This window comes from Pelophylax lessonae, assembly GCF_965119305.1.
Source record: "Pelophylax lessonae genome assembly, chromosome: 4".
Lineage (NCBI taxonomy): Eukaryota > Metazoa > Chordata > Amphibia > Anura > Ranidae > Pelophylax > Pelophylax lessonae.
The window spans coordinates 485,193,430-485,217,284 of NC_138771.1; the positions used below are offsets into that span (position 1 = coordinate 485,193,430).

The 23,855-nt window shown below is 44.6% G+C and overlaps 1 protein-coding gene across 1 annotated transcript in view; it reads left to right on the forward strand.

Annotated features, from left to right (window-relative positions):
• Window positions 1-23,855, forward strand: part of LOC309554634 (uncharacterized protein) — a 188,490-nt gene that overhangs the window by 117,366 nt on the left and 47,269 nt on the right. Inside the window, exons 18-23 of the mRNA XM_082256352.1 lie at window positions 2,779-2,906; window positions 5,362-5,503; window positions 5,582-5,714; window positions 5,800-5,909; window positions 16,912-17,055; window positions 21,711-21,809. Of these exons, the coding sequence (XP_082112478.1) occupies window positions 2,779-2,906; window positions 5,362-5,503; window positions 5,582-5,714; window positions 5,800-5,909; window positions 16,912-17,055; window positions 21,711-21,809 (756 nt within the window). The remainder of the gene's footprint in view (window positions 1-2,778; window positions 2,907-5,361; window positions 5,504-5,581; window positions 5,715-5,799; window positions 5,910-16,911; window positions 17,056-21,710; window positions 21,810-23,855) is intronic.

The window sequence follows — 23,855 nt, forward strand, 5'->3', positions numbered from 1 at the left end:
AGCTTTATTGTCAACTCATGGTTGTTACGTAAATTATACAGGGCTTTTTTCTCCTCCATGGTGATGTTACTTTGGACTTCTATATCGTCCATTCTCAGGGCTTTGATCTCTCTTGTGGTAAGTTTTAGAAAGGAAGCTACAGCCTGGTTAGAGCTGGGTGACGGGTAGATGTTAGATGACTTTTTTAGAAGTTTTTGTTCAGACGACATTGGAGGCGCTGGAGGGTCGGGATCCTCTACCTGGGATAACAGCATTTCAATATCAAGGCGGTCAATTAAATCTAGAGGTTCATTCTCCTCGAGGAGAGCCTCTAAATTGGTCAGAGCTTGTCGTTCTTTTAGGGTGTGTGTAGTGTCACAGATTTTTTTGGAATACATACTTTTTAACAAGAGTTTACGGGTGAAGAGGTGTATATCTTTTATGGTCTCAAATTTGTCGAGACTGGCGTCTGGGCAAAAAGTGAGACCTTTGTGCAAAAGTTGTGTTTCAATATCTGTGAGAATGTGCGAAGAAAGATTAATGATACTAAGTTGGTCAGTGCATTTGGGATTTAAAGTGTTGGGGATCATTGGGTTTGGGAATTGGGAGGAGGCACTTTGCCTAAAAAAATCTGGGGGATTTTGGGGGTGGTGGTGAGTGGGGTATTACTTGGAATGACAAGCTCCGGGGCCTCATTTGAAACGTTTGGTTGTTCACCTGTAGAGGCAATTGCTCCTTCCTGGGTGAACCCAGGTGGAAACATTTTGGTAGTTTTGTTCTTAGGAGTTTTTGGATATTTTGTAGGGGGACCCTCACCTTGTTGGCGTCTCTTTTGTCGTCTGTTACTTGTGGTGGACTTAGATGAGCTAGAAGAAACAGAGGAGTTATCAGAGGTATATGACAATTTACGTGGTTCATTATTCCTAAGAGCATCTCTAGGGATATGATACTGAGTTTGTTTCCATTTATAAGCTTTACCCTCCTTAAACGCACGTCTGTCACGCAGGTACTTTGCTTCTTTCTTTTTGAGTATTTCTCTATTGAAAAACTCTAGGTGTTTTGTAAGTTTTGTATTAAGTTCCTCGTACAGATGGTGCGTTTTAAAGGGGGCAAGCTCTAAGTATATTTTTTCAATATTGGCATTAACCTCTATTGATTGTCTCCTATATTCCCCTATTAATAGTTCCATCATCTTGTTGGAACATTGTTGTAGGTTATCCTCCCAATCTTTCTTAAAAGCAGGGTTTATATCCTCAAAAGAGGGAAAGATTTGGATGCGTAAGCCTAGGGGATTAAGTTTGTCTTCTCTATATTGCTCAAAGGTTTTTACATGCCAATGAATGGCTGATTTTTTCTCAAGCCATTTTGTAAGGCCTGAAAATATAAAGGTCAACTCTGAGACTACAGATTCCTGTTGACCAAAATCTTTTTGAAGGCCAGAGACAAAGTCCTCCCATACTTTACCCTGAAACTCAGCCATTTTGGAGAAAAAAGGGGGGACAGGAGGTGAGGGAAAGATGAAAGGAAAAATATTGGAGTATCAAGGCCTAGATGGACAATCAAAAGATGAAATCAAGAAACAAAGAATCAAAGAAAATCAGAGATGGCAATGCATTGTACCAAGAGTGGGACGCGGGTATTTACTACCCAAATTTATGAGACAAATTGAATGGTTGGTACAAGGCTATGCCGAACCAGCCCAAAATCCCTTCCCCACTGAATTCATGAAAGAAACAACTATAGGTGTCCCTGGGGAATTTGAGTGGAAGGGCTGGAGATGGTAAGTGTAGTAATGAAAGGTATAGAAAGGAATATATAAAATTTCAACATTTATTTATTTATATTAAAATTCAACAAAATACAAGAAATAACATATTTAGACTTTAAAATAACATTCCATATACATATCCTGATAGGGATAATACATTAGGGGTTCATGAAGCAGGGAAGTGTATCCTCCAACATGTTTCGGAATTTTTGTTCATCTAATTCCTTCTTCAGGGAAGTTTATATACACATAACCGTGCATTCACCACCTGTGTATCTACGGATGTATAGAATGTAAGCAATATTATTTAGAACAAATACATGAGCATAGAGGCAAACAATATATCTCATCATCCATGAGGGATCCCCAAGTCCCATAAGGGTAGGGAATACCCATAATAGGTATGTGTCTGTATACACAAGTATATCCTTAAGAGTAAACAGTAACTATGAAGATATCAACTTACCCCTAGAGGGAGTATGGAGCAAAAAGCATCCTTTTAGTTGTCTCCTCACAGAAGGTATACTACAAACGTGGCTGTTTGTATGGCAAAGGATACCTTATATTCATGCAGTCTGACTGTGCAGCTCTGTAGTTTGAATGTGCAACAAGTATATGGACTTGAGAGAATACAAGTCCCTCCACACGTTGTCAGGGTATTAATGTTAGTACCGGCGGTTCACTCAAATCCCCAATGGCCATATGCACATTGTGTTCACGAGGAGCACATAGGGCGGATGAGTCCACACCTATCAAAATGCACAAGTGGGGGAAGAAAAATTGTATGTTAAACTCCTGCAGACCGACCATTTAGGGTAATGATGATGATAGTAAAAATAGTAATAATACTAATTATCTTTATCGTTTCACTAATTACTTGAGAAGGTGACTTGTTTATCTGTGCTTAGAACTTGAGCAATCTTTTCTTCCATTTTGTTTTTCTAACACAGAATATTTGACAGTAAATTTCCAGTAACTGTTTGATTTGCCTGGGATGTTTTTTACTATTTTTTATAATTTGTCACTTTCAGACAATTTAGACAAGATGGCAGCAGAGAAAGACGACAATGAACAAAATAACCTGAACACCAACCCCACCTCCATGGAGCAAAATGTACTGCCAGACAGTCAGAAAAGCTTGTGTTGCGGCACGCTAAAGGTAATGCTGTATCTAGAGAAACACATTTAAATCACACAGCAGTAAAACCAGCATTGTTTGTCCTCAGAAAATTTGGCACAGCTTCACAGACGACAGCCTCCTAGCAACCAGTGACACTGTGTTGGGCAGAGCCTGATGGGGCTTCACAGACATTAGTTCCTTATCAAATCTGCTCTCGCCTTGTAAATGACAGCAGAGAGTGGGCAGATTCTATAGCCAATAACAGGTTGTCTATTGGCTAAGGATATGCCCACTTCCTACTGTCAGTCACAAGGGGAGTGGACCTGTTGGTGAACTAATGTCTTTGAATCCACACCAAAATCCAACTCCCAGGCACAAAACTCTCCGCCAATGTGCAGTCAGACAGGTGCAGCGGCGGAGAGGAAACACAGTGGCACTGAATCTGGAGTGTCCATATGGACATTACGACCCCAGTGCGCCTCCATGCTTGGTGTGTGAATGACGAGTTCATTAATGGCTGTGTGTTGAGGTATTTGCGGGGACAGTAAATTTACACTGTTATACAAGCTGTACACTCACTAATTTACATTGTAGCAAAGTGTCATTTCTTCAGTGTTGTCAGATGAAAAGATATAATAAAATATTTACAAAATTGTGAGAGGTGTACTTACATTTGTGAGATACTGTATATACTGTGTGTGGTATATATATATATATATATATATATATATATATATACACGCACACTTTTTTTTTTTTTTTGTAATGCCGTCTCATCCACCTTTGTACATTGTTCTGTGTTCTTTACACATCAGACCGACACATGTATTGGAATGGAGCTCAGAGGTCGGAGGTTTGGGAGTTTGTTTGACTTAGATAGGATGAAGAGGTCGGATGTGGATCAGGATAATATTTAATTTGTCAGAGGGCAGATGATGTGTAATTTTCAACTAAATAAAGGCAATTGATTACTTCAATAATCTGCCCTCTGCCATAATGCTGCTAATAGAGGAAATAAAGGACCAACTCCACCACTTGATGTACTGTGGGGTAACTACAGGTTGCAACTGTCCAGGGGCTCAGGAGGGCCAGGCATGACTGCAGGAAGAGAAGTGAGTCTACTCATATGTTGCTTTTAAGTAGTTGGAGTGGGAATGGTCCACCTCCACCTATCAGCCAAAACAAGACTAAAGGCCCGTACACACGATAAGAAAATCTGAAGGGAAATTTCGTCTGACGACGATCTGCCGATTTTCGGATTGTTAGTATGGTGCTTTCGACAGCCGACTCCGACTTTTTGGCCGAAAAAATCCTGATGTACAGGCTATAAAATTTTTGTTGTCTGTCAACACAACGTCCGATTTTCATCTCATTAGTACAGATTTAGACGGAAAAAAATCTTAAGAGCAAGACTAGGCATGCTCAGAGACGAAAGAACACATAGAAATCAATCCAACACATGACCACTTCTGAAGTAGAATTTTGTCGTACGGGAAAATTTGTATGAAAATAACCTCTTCACTTTCCACATCAGACTAGCATGTCATAAAAAAGTATGACAGATCGTTTGATAATCTGATTGTGTGTACGGGGCTTTAAGCTTTAAGCCCCGTACACGCGATCAGATTATCGAACAATCTGTCGTCCGTTTTTTGGCAGTTGGAGTTTGGCACTATAAGCAAATGTTTCAAAAAATGTCTCCCTACACTCCCTCACCCCTGAACTTAACCTCACCCCTAGGATGACCCTAATACTTAACCCTTTGCCAAACTTGAACCCTAAAATGTAACAGTAACCTTATCTCAATCTTTGCTTAAAAACAACCTTGTACACTAATTGGTAAAATGTAACCCAAAGAACAAAAATGTGAGGGTCAAACACACACTTTCACTTTGGTGCATCAAGGCTTCGCCCATTAAAACTCATTGTGGTACCATTAATATAGACTCTCAAACTCTGAACAAACTATTATCTTCCCCCTAGCCACACCTTCAAGGCACCCCCTCCCAAGGATTGGCTAAGATCAGATAAATATTCAAAGCCCCAAAGATCGATCCTCTTACTCTATTTCTGGAAACTTCTTCCAGAGGCAGACAGGAACAATCAAGCTCTAGGCTTAGGGTTAGACCTGACCAGACCTATAAAACAAATTGCAGCTCAGCTAAGTACAGCAGAGGCAAAAAACAGATTTATCTAGCGCAGGGTGCTACATAAAATACACAGAATTAAAAAAAAAAAAAAACTTCATTGCAAAGGAAATTGTTTTGTTTTTGTTTTTTTTTGTTCAAGCAAATATGGGGAAATTAGAGGCTATTTTGTCAAAATTGCTGCAAATCTGAAATCCAACATTTTGCTGTGAATTAAGTTTGGTTGTAATCACTGGGCTCCTTCCAAATGTCTGGCAGCGATTGTAATACTTACCAACTTGATGGCCATTTTTTATTCACAACTCCTATTGGAAGATAAATGTCCCATCGTCTCTTTCATATTTCAGATGTTTCTGGCCGCCCTTTCCTTCGCATACTTTGCAAAAGCATTTTCGGGGAGTTACATGAAAAGTTCCATTACGCAGATTGAGCGCCGCTTTGACCTCTCCTCTTCCACCGTTGGAATAGTGGATGGAAGTTTTGAAATAGGTAAATATCTGATTGTGGTGTCTTTCTAAGGTTTTGCTCTTTAGCGCTGTGCTAATCCCTCCTGTCTTCTGCAATCAGGAAATTTACTGATGATTGCCATTGTCAGCTATTTCGGGGCCAAACTTCACCGACCGCGGATCATCGCAGCAGGCTGTCTTGTGATGTCACTGGGGAGTTTCCTTACAGCCATGCCGCACTTCTTCATGGGACTGTATGTGATAAGCAATATAGGTCTGTGTGTGATAGGGGTCATTTTCTTCAGGAAGGGGGTAACAGATATTTCTATGGTTTTACAGGTATAAATATGAATCAGCAAGGGTTTATCCCTCTTCGTCGCTCAACAATCTCACTGGAAGCGTTTCCCCATGTATGGCCAATCAGATGCCTCCCTCACCTCCGCACATAGGTAAGAGATCTAAGGATTGGTTTATGCCTATGCATTTTTTGGTGCTTTTGCAGAAACGCACTACAGTCCATTTAACATAGTTTCCTATAGGACACATTCACGTCTATGCTTTTTAGGGAAAGTCAGTGAGGTACCTCCCTAAATGTACCACATCCCTAATAGATAATCCATGAACAAAATTCCCCTTTGGGTGGAACTTTGAAGGCACTAAGTACTAAATAATGTAAATAAAAATCAGTTTTATTTAAACTAGCATAAAAACACCAATGCTATATGGACATGATTGAAAATAGAATACATATACATTTTACTCCAATATTAATAGGCGAAAAAGGATTGACGTCCTCCACCCCATGCGTTTCAGGGCTTTCACAACTCCTTCAGGGGTGTGCTTGTCATCAACCTTATAGAATCTATTGGTGTATACAACATTGTCATGTCAGCATTTAAAAACAAGATCTCAGGAGAGCTGCCACTTTGTCTAAGGATATGATTAGTACCCAATGTATATACAAGGCAAAGGCGTAACTAGAGCCTTCAGGGCCCCGATGCAAGAAACCATTAAGGGCCCCCCCAGATCCCTGGCCGGGCCCTTCCCTTCAAGCCCAGGGCTCTTCCCACTAATCCTGGGGCTCTTTACTCTCGTTTCATGGCCTTTTATTACGGTCCCGCAGCAGGATCCTTTCACAAGTTCTGCAGTGGGCTCCCTTCCTGCAATCTTGGGGCCTCCCCACAGTGGTGCAATGCCAGGGCCCAGTCACAAGTGTGACTTTTGCAATCCTGGAAGTTCACCCACTGGTTTGCTACTGGGCCCCCTGGAGCATGGGGCCCGGTAGCAATCGCAACCCCTGCAACCCCTGTAGTTACGCCCCTGATACAAGGCTGTGAGGTTAGTAAGCAATACTTAGCCTGACCAGTGTGATTCTTGGCTACTAAGGCCTGGCAGACAGGTTCTAGTATCAGTGAGCATATAATGTGACCTGTTTCTCCTGAGGTTTGAAGATGTTGTGTTTTTGGAAAGGTTCAGGGACTTTTTTTTAAATGCAAAACGGTGTGTTTCTTTTTTTGTTCAACAGACTGCAATAGAAACACTGCAGAAAAAGCATGTAGTGCATTTTTGACAATGTTTTTAATTTGCAAAACAACAAATTAGCCCAAAAAAAGAGCATAAAACACAAAACGCATTAAAAAAAACAAATGTAAAACACGTAAGAACGCGTGTGCAAAACCGCTAAGCGCACCACAAAAAGCACTGTCAAAACGGATGAAAAACTGCATAGTTATGATCCAGGCCTAACCATAAAGTCTGGACCACTAAGGGCTCTTTCCCGCAGACGTTCCGTATATCCGTATATCACCCCATTCGTTTGCGGGTGATATACGGACATAATGCTTGTCAATGGGATTGCGGATGTCAGCGGATGACCATCCGCTGACATCCGATTTGTGTCCTTTCAGTTCTGCTCCGTTTTTTGGAGGTACTGCACCTCCTCCTCCAAAAAAATAAATAAAATCACGCTTGCCAAAAGGCCCCCACATTTATTATTTTATATCATGAGAGGGTGAGAAAGAGAAGGGGGTGAGAGAGAGAAGTGGGAGTAAGAGAAAGGGGGGGGTGAGAGGTGGGAGTGAGAGAGATAGGAAGACTGAGGGACAGTAAGAGAGAGAGCGAGGGAGTGAGAAAGAGGGGTGAGTAAGAGAGAGTGGGAGGGAAAGAGAGGGGGAGTGAGAGAGAAGGGGGAGTAAGAGAAAAGGGGGAGTGAGAAAGAGGGGGGTGAGAGAGAAGGGGGAGTGAGAGGGGGAAGTGAGAGGGGGGTTGAGAGAGAGGGGGTGAGAGAGAGAGGGGGGTGAGTGTAAGAGAGAGGATGTGAGTGAGATAGAGGGAGTGTGAGGGGGCTGAAAGACGGTAGGGCTTAGAGATGGATGAGCTGAGAGACGGGTGGCTGAGAGATGGGGGGAGTGAGAGAGAGAGGGGTGGAATGTGAGCGGTGGAATGTGAGAGGAGGGGGGTGAGAGAGAGAGGGGGTGGGTGAGAGAGGGGGTGAGTGTAATATAGAGGGAGTGAGTGGGAGAGAGGGGGTGAGAGAGAGGGGGTGGGAGACATCGAAGGCTCAGACACAGGGTCGCTGAGAGAGACGGGGACTGAAAGACGAGAGAGAGAGGGTTGGAGTGTGAGAGAAGGGGGTGAGAGAGAGGGGGGACTGAGAAAGGGGGTGGGTGAGAGAGGGGGCGAGTGTAAGTGAGAGGGGTTGAGAGAGAGGGGTTGAGACACATGGAGGGCTGAGAGACAGGGTCCCTAACAGAGGGGGGCTAAGAGACGGGGGAGTGAGAGAGAGAGGGATGGAGTGTGAGAGAGGAGGGTGGAGTGTGAGAGGGGTGGGGTGTGAGAGGTAGGGGAGGCTTGGAGACAGAGGGGGGCTGAAAGCCAGAGGGGGGCCTGAGAGAAAGAGAGGGCTGAGAGACAGGGGGGGCTGAGAAACGGGGGGGGGGTGAGAGAGAGCGGGGTAGAATGTAAGAGAGAGGGGATAAGAGACACCACATAGCCCTATCCGCAGTCCCTCATTTTCCTCCACCCCCTGTGCAGGCTCTGTGTGCGGGTAGGTATGTGTTGGATGTCCAGTACCTGATGGCAGGTAGTGGGCAGCACCCAATCTCCTTCTTGTCCTGGAAGTGCTCTCATTGCTCTGCTCTTTCCAGCAGCTCCTTGGCAGCCTCTTCCTTCTGCCCGTCCTCTTCCTCCAGCCCCCAGTCAGCATGTCCTACGTTCCCTGTTGATCTTGGAGCAGAGAGGAGGCTGGAAGAATCCAGGTCCTGGGAGCACCGGGGAGATTGCGTCCGCTCCTGCTCGCTTCTTCGGTGGTCAAGAAAGGGGTAGAGCTCTTCTCCCTCCTAGACTCTCACAGGTCTAACTACCCTTCTCACTGGCCACCTTTGTTGAAACATGTGGCCTCGCCACTGTTTGCTGCCATGCTGCCGCTGCCACCGAATTGTGCATGAAAAAAAATTGCTCAAAGGGCAGCGTGTTAAGCACTCTGCCGCCTCTCTCAAAATTCCACCTGGGTCCAATGCACCCAGTGGGACCCATGGTAGGGCCAGCCCTGGTGCAGACATTGATGCCCCCTGGTGGCATCTGTTATTGTTACTGGCTGTGATTTGGAAGGAATCATTTGGCCATTTTGTCTTATTACAGTTATCCTAAGTATATCTGCATTATATTAATTTTTTTACACCAGAAGAGTTTACATTGAGCTGTGCACAATAAAGTGGAACTTTAGTCAGAAAATTAAATCCTGCTAGATCACTTCAGGCTGGTCCATATTGCAGGTATAGCTATGTAAAACATACTACCCTAGCCTGTCCATATACTACCTTAGCCTGTCCATATGCTACCCTAGCCTGTCTATACACTACTCTAGCCTGTCCATATATCACCGTAGCCTGTCCATATACTACCCTAGTCTGTCTATATATACAGTACTCCCCTAGCCTGTCCCTATACTACCCTAGCCTGTTTATATACTACCCTAGCCTGTCTATATATAGCACTACCCTAGCCTGTCCATATACCACCCTAGCCTGTCCATATACTACCCTAGCCGGTCTATATACAGTACTACCCTAGCCTGTCCATATACTACCCTAGCCTGTTTATATACTACCCTAGCCTGTCTATATATAGCACTACCCTAGCCTGTCCCTATACCATCCTAGCCTGTCCATATACTACCCTAGCCTGTCTATATACAGTACTACCCTAGCCTGTCCATATACTACCCTAGCCTGTCTATATTCTACCCTAGCCTGTCCATATACTACCCTAGCCTGTCCATATGCTACCCTAGCCTGTCTATACACTACTCTAGCCTGTCCATATATCACCGTAGCCTGTCCATATACTAACCTAGTCTGTCTATATATACAGTACTCCCCTAGCCTGTCCCTATACTACCCTAGCCTGTTTATATACTACCCTAGCCTGTCTATATATAGCACTACCCTAGCCTGTCCATATACCACCCTAGCCTGTCCATATACTACCCTAGCCTGTCTATATACAGTACTACCCTAGCCTGTCCATATACTATCCTAGCCTGTTTATATACTACCCTAGCCTGTCTATATATAGCACTACCCTAGCCTGTCCCTATACCACCCTAGCCTGTCCATATACTACCCTAGCCTGTCTATATACAGTACTACCCTAGCCTGTCCATATACTACCCTAGCCTGTCTATATTCTACCCTAGCCTGTCCATATACTACCCTAGCCTGTCTATATACAGTACTACCCTAGCCTGTCCCTATACTACCCTAGTATGTTTATATACTACCCTAGCCTGTCTATATACTACCCTAGCCTTTCCATACACTACCCTAGCCTGCCTATATACAGTACTACCCCAGCCTGTCCCTATACTACCCTAGCCTGTCTATATACTGCCCTAGCCTGTCCATATACTACCCTAGCCTGTTTATATACAGAACTACCCTAGCCTGTCTATATACAGTACTACCCTAGCCTGTCTATATACAACCCTAGCCTGTCCATATACTACCCTAGCCTGTCCATATGCTAACCTAGCCTGTCTAAATAGAGTACTACCCTAGCCTGTCTATATACTATCCTAGCCTGTCTTTATACTACCCTAGCCTGTCTATACACTACCTTAGCCTGTTCATATACTACCCTAGCCTGTCTATATACAGTACTACCCTAGCCTGTCCCTATACTACCTTAGCCTGTTTTTCTACTACCCTAGCCTGTCTATATACTACCCTAGCCTGTCCATATTGCTGCGGACCACAGCTGGCTTGAGGAAGCGAGCTGGTGCCGCGACAGCTGGTGTCTTCAGGCTGGGTCCAGAGGTGCAGGTGCAGGCCTGAAGACCACGGCTGAAGAAATAGGTGGAGAAGTGCCGCAAAAATCTCCACCCCTGCCACCTCCACCGTAAGCATGGACAGGGTAAAGGGGGTGGACTCGGACAGAGCTGGGGGGGGGGGGGAGCGGCAAAATGAGGTTTCGCCTAGGTTATCAAAAATCCTTGCACCAGCCCTGGATCAGTGTATTTTGTTTGAGGGAAGTCCCCCTGTCAGTATACAATAGCACAATGGCAGAGATCACTGCACCAATATCACTTGTGTTGGTATAGCAATCTGTAAGTTTTTTTTCGTTGTTTAACTCAGCAGGTTAAATGAAAAAATACTTACAGTGTGTACTGGGCTTAAAGTGGTTGTAATTCTAAAAAACAAAAAAAAACATGCTTCTCTTCCTTTAAGGCAGGAGATATAGCACAGTGCTTTTGCTATAACAATTGTCCCTTTCTATGTTGTACAATACCTGGTTGATCCTGCCTGTTCCTGTCTTCCCCTCTGTAAAATTACCATGTTTATCATGGCGCTAATCTCTGATAGGTCAGTGTACATGCCTCCATCATCCAGCTCCTCAGCGTCTCTGCATCTCCCCTCCCCTGTCTCTTCCGAAGTCTGTGTGGGAGTGCTTTATGATCCTGTTTATTAATTTATTCCTTGGACACTTATTTCACATGCATTTTTGCACTTTATGATCATGTTTTTCAAATTATTAGCGCTGCACTTTATTTGTATAAATAGAGCAATGCTATTCCCCTGCAGCTAGTCCTCTCCTTCTTACGATCTATCCTTCCTTCGATCGACTGACCGATCCTTCCCGTGATTGACCAACCGATCCCTCCTATGATCCACCGACCGATCCTTCCTGCGATCGAGTGACCGATCCTTCCTATGATCCTTCCTATGAGCGATCGACTGATCCTTCCTGCGTTCATTTGACCAATCCTTCCTGCAATCAATTGACCGACCCTTTCTTATATTGAGCCTTGCTGTGCTTGAAAGACTGATCCTTTCTGCGCTCGACAGACCGATCCTTCCTTTGACCTATCCTTTCTTGGATTAATCGATCCTTCCTTCTTATCTTTGATCCTTCCTTCCTTAATTATTTTTGTGCTTTTATTTTTTGCAATGTTATTTATTCTTTTCCATATAGTATAATCCTTGGGTGATCCTGCCTGTTCCTGTCAGTAAACTGACTTTGCATCATCCTGCTCTCTCTGCAGCATCTTTATCTCCCTCTCTCCCTCCCTTCCTGTCATTTCCATGGTTTGTGTGAAGCCCCTGCCCTCCCCTCCCCTCCTGAAACTGAAACTAAACCAGCAAAGGAATGTGAGCCCCTCCCACTGGAGTCACTCTGGGAAAAGGTATTTAGAGATTATATTGCTAAAAAAAACACACTGCCAATACTATTTCCCCATAAGAGAACCTATCATGGGATTTTATTGTGAAGAGTTTACAAACAATTTAAGACCAGATATCCTGGTTTCAGATATAAACCAAAGACAACAGGAAAGAGGTGATGAAGAGGTGAGAGTTTGGAAAAGGTAGAAGTAGGGAAAGAAAAGCAGATAAGTGGAGGGAGGTGGGGGAAGGAAGTCCCCGCAAACTCAGGAAAGTCTTAGATATCAAACTTTAAATGGCCCAGCCTGGCCGGATGGAAGGAGGGTAGGCAATAGTTGAACCAGGGTTCCTATATTTTAACCACTTACCCACTGGGCACTTAAACCCCCTTCCTAACCAGACCAATTTTCAGCTTTCAGTGCTCTCACATTTTGAATGACAATTACTCAGTCATGCAACACTGTCCCCATATAAAATTTTCATCCTTTTTTTTACACAAACAGAGCTTTCTTTTGGTGGTATTTAATCATAATTGGGTTTTTTATTTTTTGCACTATAAATGAAAAAAGACAGAAAATTTTGTAAAAAAATGCATTTTTCTTCGTTTTGGTTTTAAATTTTTCAAATTTAGTCATTTTTCTTCATAAATTTTGACTAAAATTTATACTGCTACATATCTTTAGTAAAAATAACCCAAATAAGTATACATTTTTTGGTCTTTGTGAAGGTTATAGAGTCTACAAGCTAAGGTGCCAATCATTGAAAATTGATCACACCTAAAGTACTGATGGCCTATCTCATTTCTTGAGACCCTAACAATTCAGGACAGTACAAATACCCCCCAAATGACCCCTTTTTGGAAAGTAGACATACATAGGCATGGTGAGTTTTTTGAAGTTGTAAATTTTTCCCACAATTCTTTGCAAAATGAAGATTTTTTTTAAAATTATTTTTCACAAAATGGTCATATTACGAAGCTATTTCTTATACACTGTATAGGCATACTTGCAACTACACCCCAAAATACATTCTGCTACTCCTCCTGAGTATGGCGATACCACATGTGTGACACTTTTCCACAGCCTGACCAAATACAGAGGCCCAACATGCAAGGAGCACCGTCAGGTGTTCTAGAAGCAAAAATTGCACATATAATTTTCTGACGACCTATCACACTTTTGAAAGTCCTGGAGCACCTGGACAATGGAATTACCCACAAAATGACCCCATTTTGGAAAGAAAACACCCCAACACATGATCTAGGAGGCATAATGAGTCTTTTGAACATGTCATTTTTTTCCACAAGTTTTTGGAAAATGTGGAAAGAAAACCAAAACGCATTTTTTTTTACACAAAGTTTTCCATGTATTAGACATTTCTAACACATAGCATGTATATAGCAAAAATGACACCCCAAAATACATTCTGCCACTCCTCCTGAGTATGGCAATACCACATATGTGACACTTTTCCACAGCCTGACCACATACAGAGGCCCAACATTCAGGGAGCACCATCATTTCCCAACTTCCCATTACAATTTTTTGAGACACTGTAGGGCACTGATAAGCATTGTAGTGGCACTGATGTGGCATGGATGTGGCTCGGATGAGCACTGACGTGGCATGGATGTGGCACTGATGAGCACTGACGTGGAATGGATGTGGCACTGATGAGCACTGATGTGGCATGGATGCGGCACTGATGAGCACTGACGTGGCATGGATGTGGCACTGATGAGCACTGATGTGGCACGGATGAGCACTGACGTGGCATGGATGTGGCACTGATGAGCACTGATGTGGCATTGATGTGGCAAGGATGAGTACTGACGTGGCATGGATGAGGCACAGATGAGCACCCTGACGTGGCATGGATGAGGCACAGATGAGCACCCTGACGTGGCATGGATGTGACACAGATGAGCAGTGACATGGCATGGATGTGGCATTGATGTGGCACGGATGAGCACTGACGTGGCATGGATGTGGCACGGATGAGCACTGATGTGGCATGGATGTGGCACAGATGAGCACTGACGTGGCATGGATGTGGCACGGATGAGCACTGATGTGGCATTGATGTGGCACGGATGAGCACTGACGTGGCATGGATGAGCACTGATGTGGCACGGATGAGCACTGAAGTGGCATGGGTGTGGCACGGATGAGCACTGACGTGGCATGGATGTGGCATGGATGAGCACTGACGTGGCATTGATGTGGCATGGATGTGGCACTGACGTGGCATGGATGTGGCACGGATGAGCACTGACGTGGCATTGATGTGGCATGGATGAGCACTGATGTGGCACGGATGAGCACTGACATGGCATGGATGAGCACTGACGTGACACGGATGAGCACTGAAGTGGCATGGATGTGGCACGGATGACCACTGATGTGGCATGGATGTGGCACAGATGAGCACTGACGTGGCTTTGATGTGGCACGGATGTGCACTGATGTGGCATGGATGAGCACTGACATGGCATGGGTGAGCACTGACATGGCATTGATGTGGCACGGATGACCACTGACGTGGTACGGATGAGCACTGAGGTGGCATGGATGTGGCACGAATGAGCACTGACGTGGCATGGATGAGCACAGATGTGGGATGGATGAGCATGGATGTGGCATGGATGAGCACAGATGTGGGATGGATGAGCATGGATGTGGCATGGATGAGCACTGAGGTGGCATGAGCGGGCACAGATGTGGGATGGATGAGCATGGATGTGGCATGGATGAGCACTGAGACAGCATGGGCAGGCACAGATGTCGCACAGATGAGGCACGGGTGAGGCATGGATGAGCACGGATGAGGCATGGATGAGCACGGATGTGGCACGGATGAGCATGGATGTGGCATGGATGAGCACTGAGGTGGCATGGGTGGGCATGGATGTGGCATTGATGAGCACTGAGGTGGCATGGGTGGGCACGGATGTGACACGGATGAGGCACGGATAATGCATGGATGAGGCATAGATGATGCATAGATGGGGCACGGCTGAGGCACTGATAGGGCACGAATGAGGCACTGATGGGGCACTAATGGGGCACAGTTGAGGCAGAGGAGGCGTGCAGCTGCAGTTTCTCTCCTCTCCTCGCACGCTGTACCGATTGCTGTGTACAGCGTCCGAGGAGAGGAGATAAATGAACCGGACATGCGCCGGTTTGTTGTGACGTGATCGCTCCGTCATTGGACGGAGCGATCACGTGGTAAAGGACCGCTCTCATTGGCCATTTACCACGATCCGTGATGCGTCGGGTCCCGGCGAGCATGAACACTCCCGTGTGCGCGCCCCAGGGAGCGCGCGGGAGCGCGATTCTGGGATGCCGTTCAGGAACGGCGTCTCAGAACTATGCAACCACTTTGCGGTCGTATTTTTACAACGGCCGGTCGGAAAGTGGTTAATGAACTTAGGATGGGAGTCATTTGAAATACTGGATATCTATTTGTTAATCATTAAGGTGGTCATACAACATTTTACTTCTTGGAAAGAAACAGAAGATTTCTTCCAGGCCTAAAAGAGGAATTAAGCTTCCATCTAAATTTTAATTATGGGTAAGCCTATAATAAGGATTACCTATAGGTAGTATAAATATCTCCTAAACATGCACCGTTTAGGAGACATTTACTGTACATGCAGCTAGTGACATCACTGGTGCATGTGCCGGAGTGATGTCATCGCAGCTCTGGCCAGTCACAGAGCCTGAGTCTGCAAACCCGGAAGCAAGAAGGGTGAAGATGGAAGCTGTTTCTATAAATGACATTGCAACGCTGAAGGGCTTTGTTTTCAGGTAAGTTTCACATAATGTTCAGCCCAGTGGGCACAATGAACCAAAACGAAAGAGCTCGGGAGGAGATGCTGTACTAACTATCCAAAGTTAGTACAGTGATCTCCCCGCTGAAGTGTTCTGACAGGGTGGGACGCCCCGCCAGAATACACCGATCAGCACTCTCAGCCATTATCCTCAGAACCTGTGTAATTAATATATGTTTGGTTTTAAAGGTGTGAGGTGGCAACTCTTGTCTCAATCCACCTGCCCGATCCCGCCAGGAACCCGACACTGCCAATCAGAGGCGTTGAGACATTTCCCAGTCTGTGCACCTGCAAACCGGGAAATGTCTCACTGCCTGTGATTGGCGGTGTGCAGTGTCAGCTTGTTGGAGGGGTCAGGCAGGTGGGTAGGGACTAGAATCCTGAACACGCCTGTGCCCATCTCTATTTACAGCACTTTTTTTTATTATTTATAGCCAAAAATGAAAGCACCTTTCCCTTCCCAATCCCAATAAATACTGAAACTGTTTATGTTGGGAGGTCAAGGCCATGGCTTTATTGATTTTACACAGCATGCTTAGTAATGTATATCAAGCATAATAACAAACAACAAGGAATTTACAGCTGATAACAAAACCTCCACCAGTCACAGCTGAGCTGCATGTTCCCAGAGGCCATCCTAACCAAACGCTGTAAGATATCTGACTGCCCAAATCTCACTGATGGGATCAATATGAACTCATTTGATCCCTAACAAGATAAAACTCGCCACAAAAATGACAATAGCAAGAAATTAGGGTGGGAGAATGGGAACATGGAAGAAATGACCCCTTGTACAAACTGAATTGGCCCCTTTACCACTCATAACCTATACATGATTGCAAATTCAGATAGCATGGCACAGTAAGCATCCAATAACCCTTTACTATGCTTCCAGCAGTCAAGAGATCTTTTCACTAGGGTTCATGGCTCATTTAATCTTGTGGTTCCATTGTATTTCAGATTGCGGCAAGGAAACCAACTACATGTGGGTGTATGTTCTAATTGGGAACATGCTACGTGGAATTGGAGAGACTCCCATCACCCCGCTGGGTATTTCATACATTGATGATTTCGCCGGAGCTGAAAACACAGCTCTCTATTTAGGTAAAATCCTTTGTTGCCTCTATACATGACATAAATATAGCACATACATAACCCAACAATACACTACATAAATAATCCCAAACCTTAGAAGAAAACTATAATGGTTTTGGCCCCGGTGGGCGTGGCCGAGCAGGGCATGTGAGCGGACACGCTGCACGGAGCTTCATCTTGCAATCCTCTCATCGATCCTTACTCCGCTTGTGACAGCCACCATTCGCTTCCTTGTGCCCTGGGGAGTCGCTGGATACCTTTGTTCCTGCACTGTACGCCATGATGGCCCGGAAAGGTCGGGAAGACGGCACGGCCTCGGAGGCCCAAAATGGCGCCGCGGCGGGCCTGCAGAGGGGAACGTCGTGCGGTGCGGATAAACTTAAGGAGCAGAGCGGTAAGGCTGGCAAGAACACCCGCAGGGATGGCCCTAAGGACATCCTATACTACGCCCAGGAGCTTACTTATGCTCAGATCAATAGTGCCCAGGATGGCGGAGAGGCAGGGGCTGACATGCTGCTGAATATAGACACTGACACAGCTGCAGAGCCAGCTCCTTCCACCTCTGCGGCTGATACCCTCCATGATGCCCTGGAGGATATGCAGGAGGGGGATCCTCAGCCCACCCTGAGCCAGATTCTTGCGGCGGTTCAGCAATGCACTGCCTCGGTGAGTAATGTGAAGGAGAGACTGGGGGGGCTAACGGAGGAGGTTTCCCTGTTGCGACATGATGTACAAAAAATGCGGGAACACACAACTGCAGTGGAGGAGCGCATTAGTGAGGTGGAAGACAGGCTGCCCTCTCTTATCGGTGACACCCAGGCTACATCTGCACTGACGCGGGCCCTACAGGACAAGGCAGATGACATGGAAAACCGCCTTAGGCGAACAACATCGGAATAGTGGGGATCCCTGAGAAGGTGGAGGGCAGGGACCGTACAGAGTTTGTGGAGCGATGGCTGATTGATATTTTTGGTACAGAAATGTTCTCCCCCATCTTCGCTGTGGAAAGAGCCCACCGTACCCCTACAAGGGCCGTTCCTGGCAATGCCCCTAGGCTGGTCCTAGCCCGCTTGCTGCACTACCGAGACCGGGAAAAGGTGCTCCGGCTGGCCAGGGAAAAGGCCGTGATTAAGTTCAATGGGGTGCGGGTGTCCATATACCCGGACTTCTCAGCGGAGGTCCAGAAGAAAAGAGCCAAATTTCATGAGGTCAAGCAATGCTTACAAAAGGTTCAACTACCATACGCCATGCTATACCCAGCCCGCTTGCGAGTCACTGCGTGGGGTCAAACCCACTTTTTCAACACAGCTAGAGCAGCTGCTGACTGGCTGGATGTCAACGAGCCATCTCTGCGTGCCCGACAGCGTAGGAGCAGGATCCTTGAAGCAGAATACTACCTCAGATGCCTGGACTCCAGACAGCTGTACACCTCATGGTGTCGGGGTGCCTATTGATTGCCCGGAGACGTTTAATGTTTTCTTACTGAGACCGATAGGCTTCCGACAGGAATGCTATGATTCTTTCTAAAGTTACACAGCAGCACCTCCAGTGTTGCTATATGCTGTCCACTCATGTGGTGGCGGTACTGTGGATTATTTCCTTGCCCCGTTGGCAAAACAGTTTTTTTCTTTTTGAGGTTGCACTTTGTTGGCCCGGAAGTATAAATTCTGGGGCCCCCTGTTTCTACCTTTTTCTCTACACAGACTTCCCATTCCCTGAACGAGCCATTTTTGCCCCGAGGAGACCTGCTTCATGCTGCTACCCTGTACTGCCATGTCCCATTCCCTTGCCCCATCTAGGGGAGCTGTACCTGCCACCCTGCTCTTTCTTTGATGGAGAACTTCCTGTACCATGACTAATGTCCCTTTAGTCTCGTGGAATGTCAGGGGGTTGGGAGATCCCCTGAAAAGGGCCATGGTGAACTCTGTATTACGCAAATACCACCCGGCTATTATAGGGCTTCAGGAGACCCATCTCACTGCTGAGACTATGTGTTGTGTGAAATATGCATGGGCACAACAGATTTACCATTCTATCCATACCTCCTACTCCAGGGGGGTATGTGTCCTAACTCATAAGTCTCTGGACTACCAGGAGCTGTCTAAACTGTGTGACCCAGAGGGTAGATTTGTGTTTTTGCACTGCAAAATGTATTTGCACATCCATGTACTAGCGGTGATATATGTTCCTCCTCCCTTCCTCACTGGACGTGCTACGGGAGTTGGTACGCTTTGTTTTGGATAATGGTTTTGGCCCCAATTATAATCATACGGTATGTTCACACCTACTGCTGTGTTACAATGCAGTAGCTGGTGGTGTGCTCTGCCGTCTGGCATGAGCAGCGCAGTGCTGATCCACTGATCTTGGTGCATTGCTCTGTTCACTTTTTATACTTTTTAACAAATTTTTATTAAAATGTCACAGGGATATTTCATAAAGGCAGTGCGTTGCGCTGAAAAAATGTACTACATACAGTACTTTTTTTTCAGCTCACACTGCATGCATACCACTGCGACACAGTGGTGTGAACCGGAAGATAAGGAGACAAGGCATTTTGCCTTACCATGCGGTGAGACTGCGCTAGAATAGCCACCCAATGCAGTCCCACCACATCTGGTGTTAAAATCCCCTCATCCGTTTGTCAAGGTTTATCTTTTTTAGAGTTGTTTACTATTTATATGAAATAACCTTTTAATACAGAGAACAGCTATAACACAGGATTCCCAGAACTCAGTGGGTTTTCTAATGAGAGGGTACAGCAATAGGTGTCTCCTTTTAGGCGCTATGTCTCTGATTGAAAACTCTAGCCGTTATATATGGAAAAAAGGGGTGTAGTTACTGTTTGGCTCTTAACTATTAATCTTTATTAACCAGGGACAACAACCTGTAGGCTAAAAATTACAATAGTATCGCTATCCCCCGCAAGGGCCGCTGGATTTTGGGTCTCACTATTTCTTCACAGCCAGGCAAAACACATTTTCAACTCTCCATTCAAAGACAAGGAAACAGTCCTGTTTGTGTTGTTTTATTGGGGAACAACTTGAAAAGGTATGGGATTTATGGGATGCCCAATTTGACTTAAAGAACAATGATGAGGACAACTTCCTTCTGTATGTGATCCAGAAAAATTAACATACACTTGACTGTATTTCCACCAAAACAGCAACAGTCTTTATGAACTTGGCAAAGACATCCCAGAGCAGAATTTTAGCGAAATTTCCACTGGCATGTCCCCTTTCTTGAAAAATACCAGCCCACCTGGCTGCTTAGTGAAATGTCCCAGGACAAGGGATTGGGTCACTACTTGTTGGCACATTTCCAGAAAGCTTGCTCGATATTACATCCGGTAATTTTAACCCTTTTTGGCCCTGGGGATGTTGAGGTACTCACACTATCCCTGGAAATCCTGCTGCCTCAGAAGAGATGGCTGTTCTGACCTCCTGCTGTACAAGTCCTTCTTCGAAAGCCAGGGTGTCTCCCAACAAAGACCGTGGGATAGTAGAGATTCCTCTGCCCTTCTTCCTTTCTCAGCTCCCAGCCTGGAGGCTGAGCCCCCTTGAAAGCAAGGTGGTGCACAAAGCAAGGTCTATAAAGACATGGATGAGCGAGTTTGGGGTGAGGAGCTTGACTGGCCTGCATAGAGTCCTGACCTCAACCTGACAGAATACCTTTAGATCGAATTAGAGCGGAGACTGTGAGCGAGGCCTTTTTGTCCAACATCAGCACCTGACCTCACAAATGCGCTTCTGGGAGAATGGTCAAACTTTCTCATAGACACACTCCTAAACCTCGTGGACAGTCTTTCCAGCAAAGGGTAATCCAACTCAATATTGAACCCTACGGACTAAGACTGGGATGCCATTAACGTTCATGTGTGCGAAAAGGCAGGTGTCCCAATACTTTTGGTAATATAGTATATATCTGATTAGATTTTTGATCTTAATAAATGCATCTTCTATGAGAGACATACACTTTCTTTTTAAGAAATTGATTTTAGATGTTCGACTCTATTTGGACACCATGGCTAGATCACATGAGTAGGGTATCGAGCTAAGGTTTAGAATTGTTCAGATATAGATGTGTGGTTAAAGATAGGGCTGTTGATTGATATAATAGTGCTGTTTTTCTTTTTTTTTTGTGGTGGAGGGTTTGTGGATGTCTCTGCTTTAATATGATTACTCGTTTTATGATCTTTATGTCCTTTGTATATGTTGTGTTTATAAAAAATGTAAGATAAAATCTAATAAAAAAAAAATTGTAAGCGGGTAGGTTCTTTTTGTAGAAGAGGCGTGCACAATAAACCTACCTGCCTGTCTTCTGTAGAATGTACACTGGACTGCGCAGATGCAGCTCAGTTTACATTCCAGCATGTGTGCTGGGATGACTGCACACCTGCACAATCATCCTTTACAGGCCAATCAAGATGCCTGAAGACCAGCGCCCAGAGGAAGCCAGGGAGAAGATGCCAGCGCACCATTGAAAGAGAGGTAACCATTGTGGATTTTATATCCATTTTAATCTTAATCCCTTCAAGGTTGTAAAAAAAGAAAAAGGACCTAAAGTATGTGTTTTATTTATTTGCCTGCTTATCATGATTTTTGAATAGTTATATTTTATATTTTGCTGCGGACAGTGTTTACTGATTTTCTATTTCTACCCTGTAGCTGTTCTTCATGCGGTGGGCCTGTTTGGGCCGATGATCGGGTTTACGTTGGGTTCCTTCTTTGCCAAACTCTATGTTGATGTTGGCTTTGTGAATATGGGTGAGTTTATAGTATCACAGAATCTATATATAGAATCACAGAATAGTAACATCCTAACTTATTACTACTTTGGAACAAATGTGTTATAATTTTACCCTTATATAGAGCAATTTTGGGGTCAGAATTTAAAAAGAAAACACTTTCTACAAAAGTGTTTTTGTGTTAGGTAAATATATGTAATTTATAATTTACAAGACATTAATTCATGTTTTAAAGGTGTTTATTTCTTTTCTTTTCACATTATTTAAAAGCATAACACACTTTTGCAAAGAAGAGTAAATAATAAAATTAACAATTAGCATAAGAGGCCAACCAGTTAACAGGCCAACCAAAAACTGTGACATAACACAAATGTTTTCCAATAGGGAGAGATAGGACATAGAATAACAAAGCTATCATGGCTGGACTACAATGAACCCAATATATACCTCAGCTATCTCAATGCAGTGAAAAAAGTCCAAGAAAAACAACAACAGCAACAACAACCAGCCACCCAAACACACACATACAACACTCATCCCCCCCCCTACTTCCTACCACGCCCTCTAGCAGCATAGCCAAGAAGCCCACAGCTTGGAGTTTACCAAGTTGTCAATATAGGTATTGAATTATATTTACCCTTTTACAAATGTTGAGATAATGGGGTATCTTTCCAGAAGGAGTCTGCAATATTGAGCCAAGGCTGACAAATTTTAAAGAACATATTATGCCAAGTCCTACTCTTATATATCAACTTGTAAACAGGTAAATATTTACCAAACTATAAAAGTGTTTGTACCAGGGGTGTAGCAACATTCTTCATTCTTCATTCTCAACAGAATCAGCTGCCTAGCATAGAACAGTGTGACAGAATCGATCCACAATGTGCTTGTGTGCTTTCGTGACAATGCGGCTTTCTTCAGTCTTGAACATAAATATCAGATATTCTAGCCGCCCCTACACAAAACTAGCCGAGAATAGCTCATATAAGATCTGGAACATTTATTGAACAAACTGAATATATACCCCACCAGGTAAGGTGCGTGGATACATTATCATGTGCAGATTAAATTGTGTACAGAAATATAATTAACATATCTAAGGAACAACCAACACAAACAGTATTCTACTTTCCCACTAGCAACTAAAAGATGACAGTGATTTATTTAACTTGAGCTAATTAACTAGCAGACTTGTCGTCATCGAGCTCCTGAAGTACAATATACGTTATTATAAGTGTAAACACGTCCCCACAGTAGGCAATAGGTGAGTTAATCAGCACAATCAACAATGTGTGGAAGACAGGTGGTTGAGCTGATGACATTAGCATTTGCCATGAGTCTGGCTGTGCGGAGTAATCCCCTATTGGCAATAGGCAACTAAGCCTTTAACATGGATCCTAGGCCTAGAGTCCCAGAGCCTGTGTGTCTTGGGGAGATGTGGACTTGAATCCAAAATAACATTACTCCAAGAGTCCCCCCAGCATACACCCCACAAAGAGCAGTGTTCCCTCACAAGCCAGGGCCCATAGTCAGTAGGCAAGAGGCTAGCCTGCAGTCCCCTCCAAAAGCCCCTGTCCTGAGTGAGGTTGTGACAAACAGTAACGCATGAACCAGAGTCCGAGTGTGTATCCAGTGTATAAAGTAATTTAGAATATCAAGCAGTCCAACCTCAGGGGTATGAGGCACAGGCAAATGGAGGGTATTATCAAAAAAAGAGAAAATATAATTCCAATACCCTGAAATATTAGAGCAAATCCAGAACATGTTTATAAGATCTGCTCCCATTGAACAGCAGCGGGAGCAAGGAGCAGAAAAGTCAAAGCCCATACAAGCTAATTTACTAGGAGTATAATGCAGATGATGTAAAAACTTAAATTAAGTAAAGCAATTATTAGAACTGATGAGATCCTGAAAACAGACCTCTGAGGCCTCCTCTCATCCCTCCTCAGACAGCCCAGGGATCAGCACCTCCCCCTTCTGCTGTGTAAAATGGAAGTGGTTGCTCCCAGCCGACTGGAACCCTGAATAAACAGTTTATTGATATTGGGGTATGATAGTAGCACCT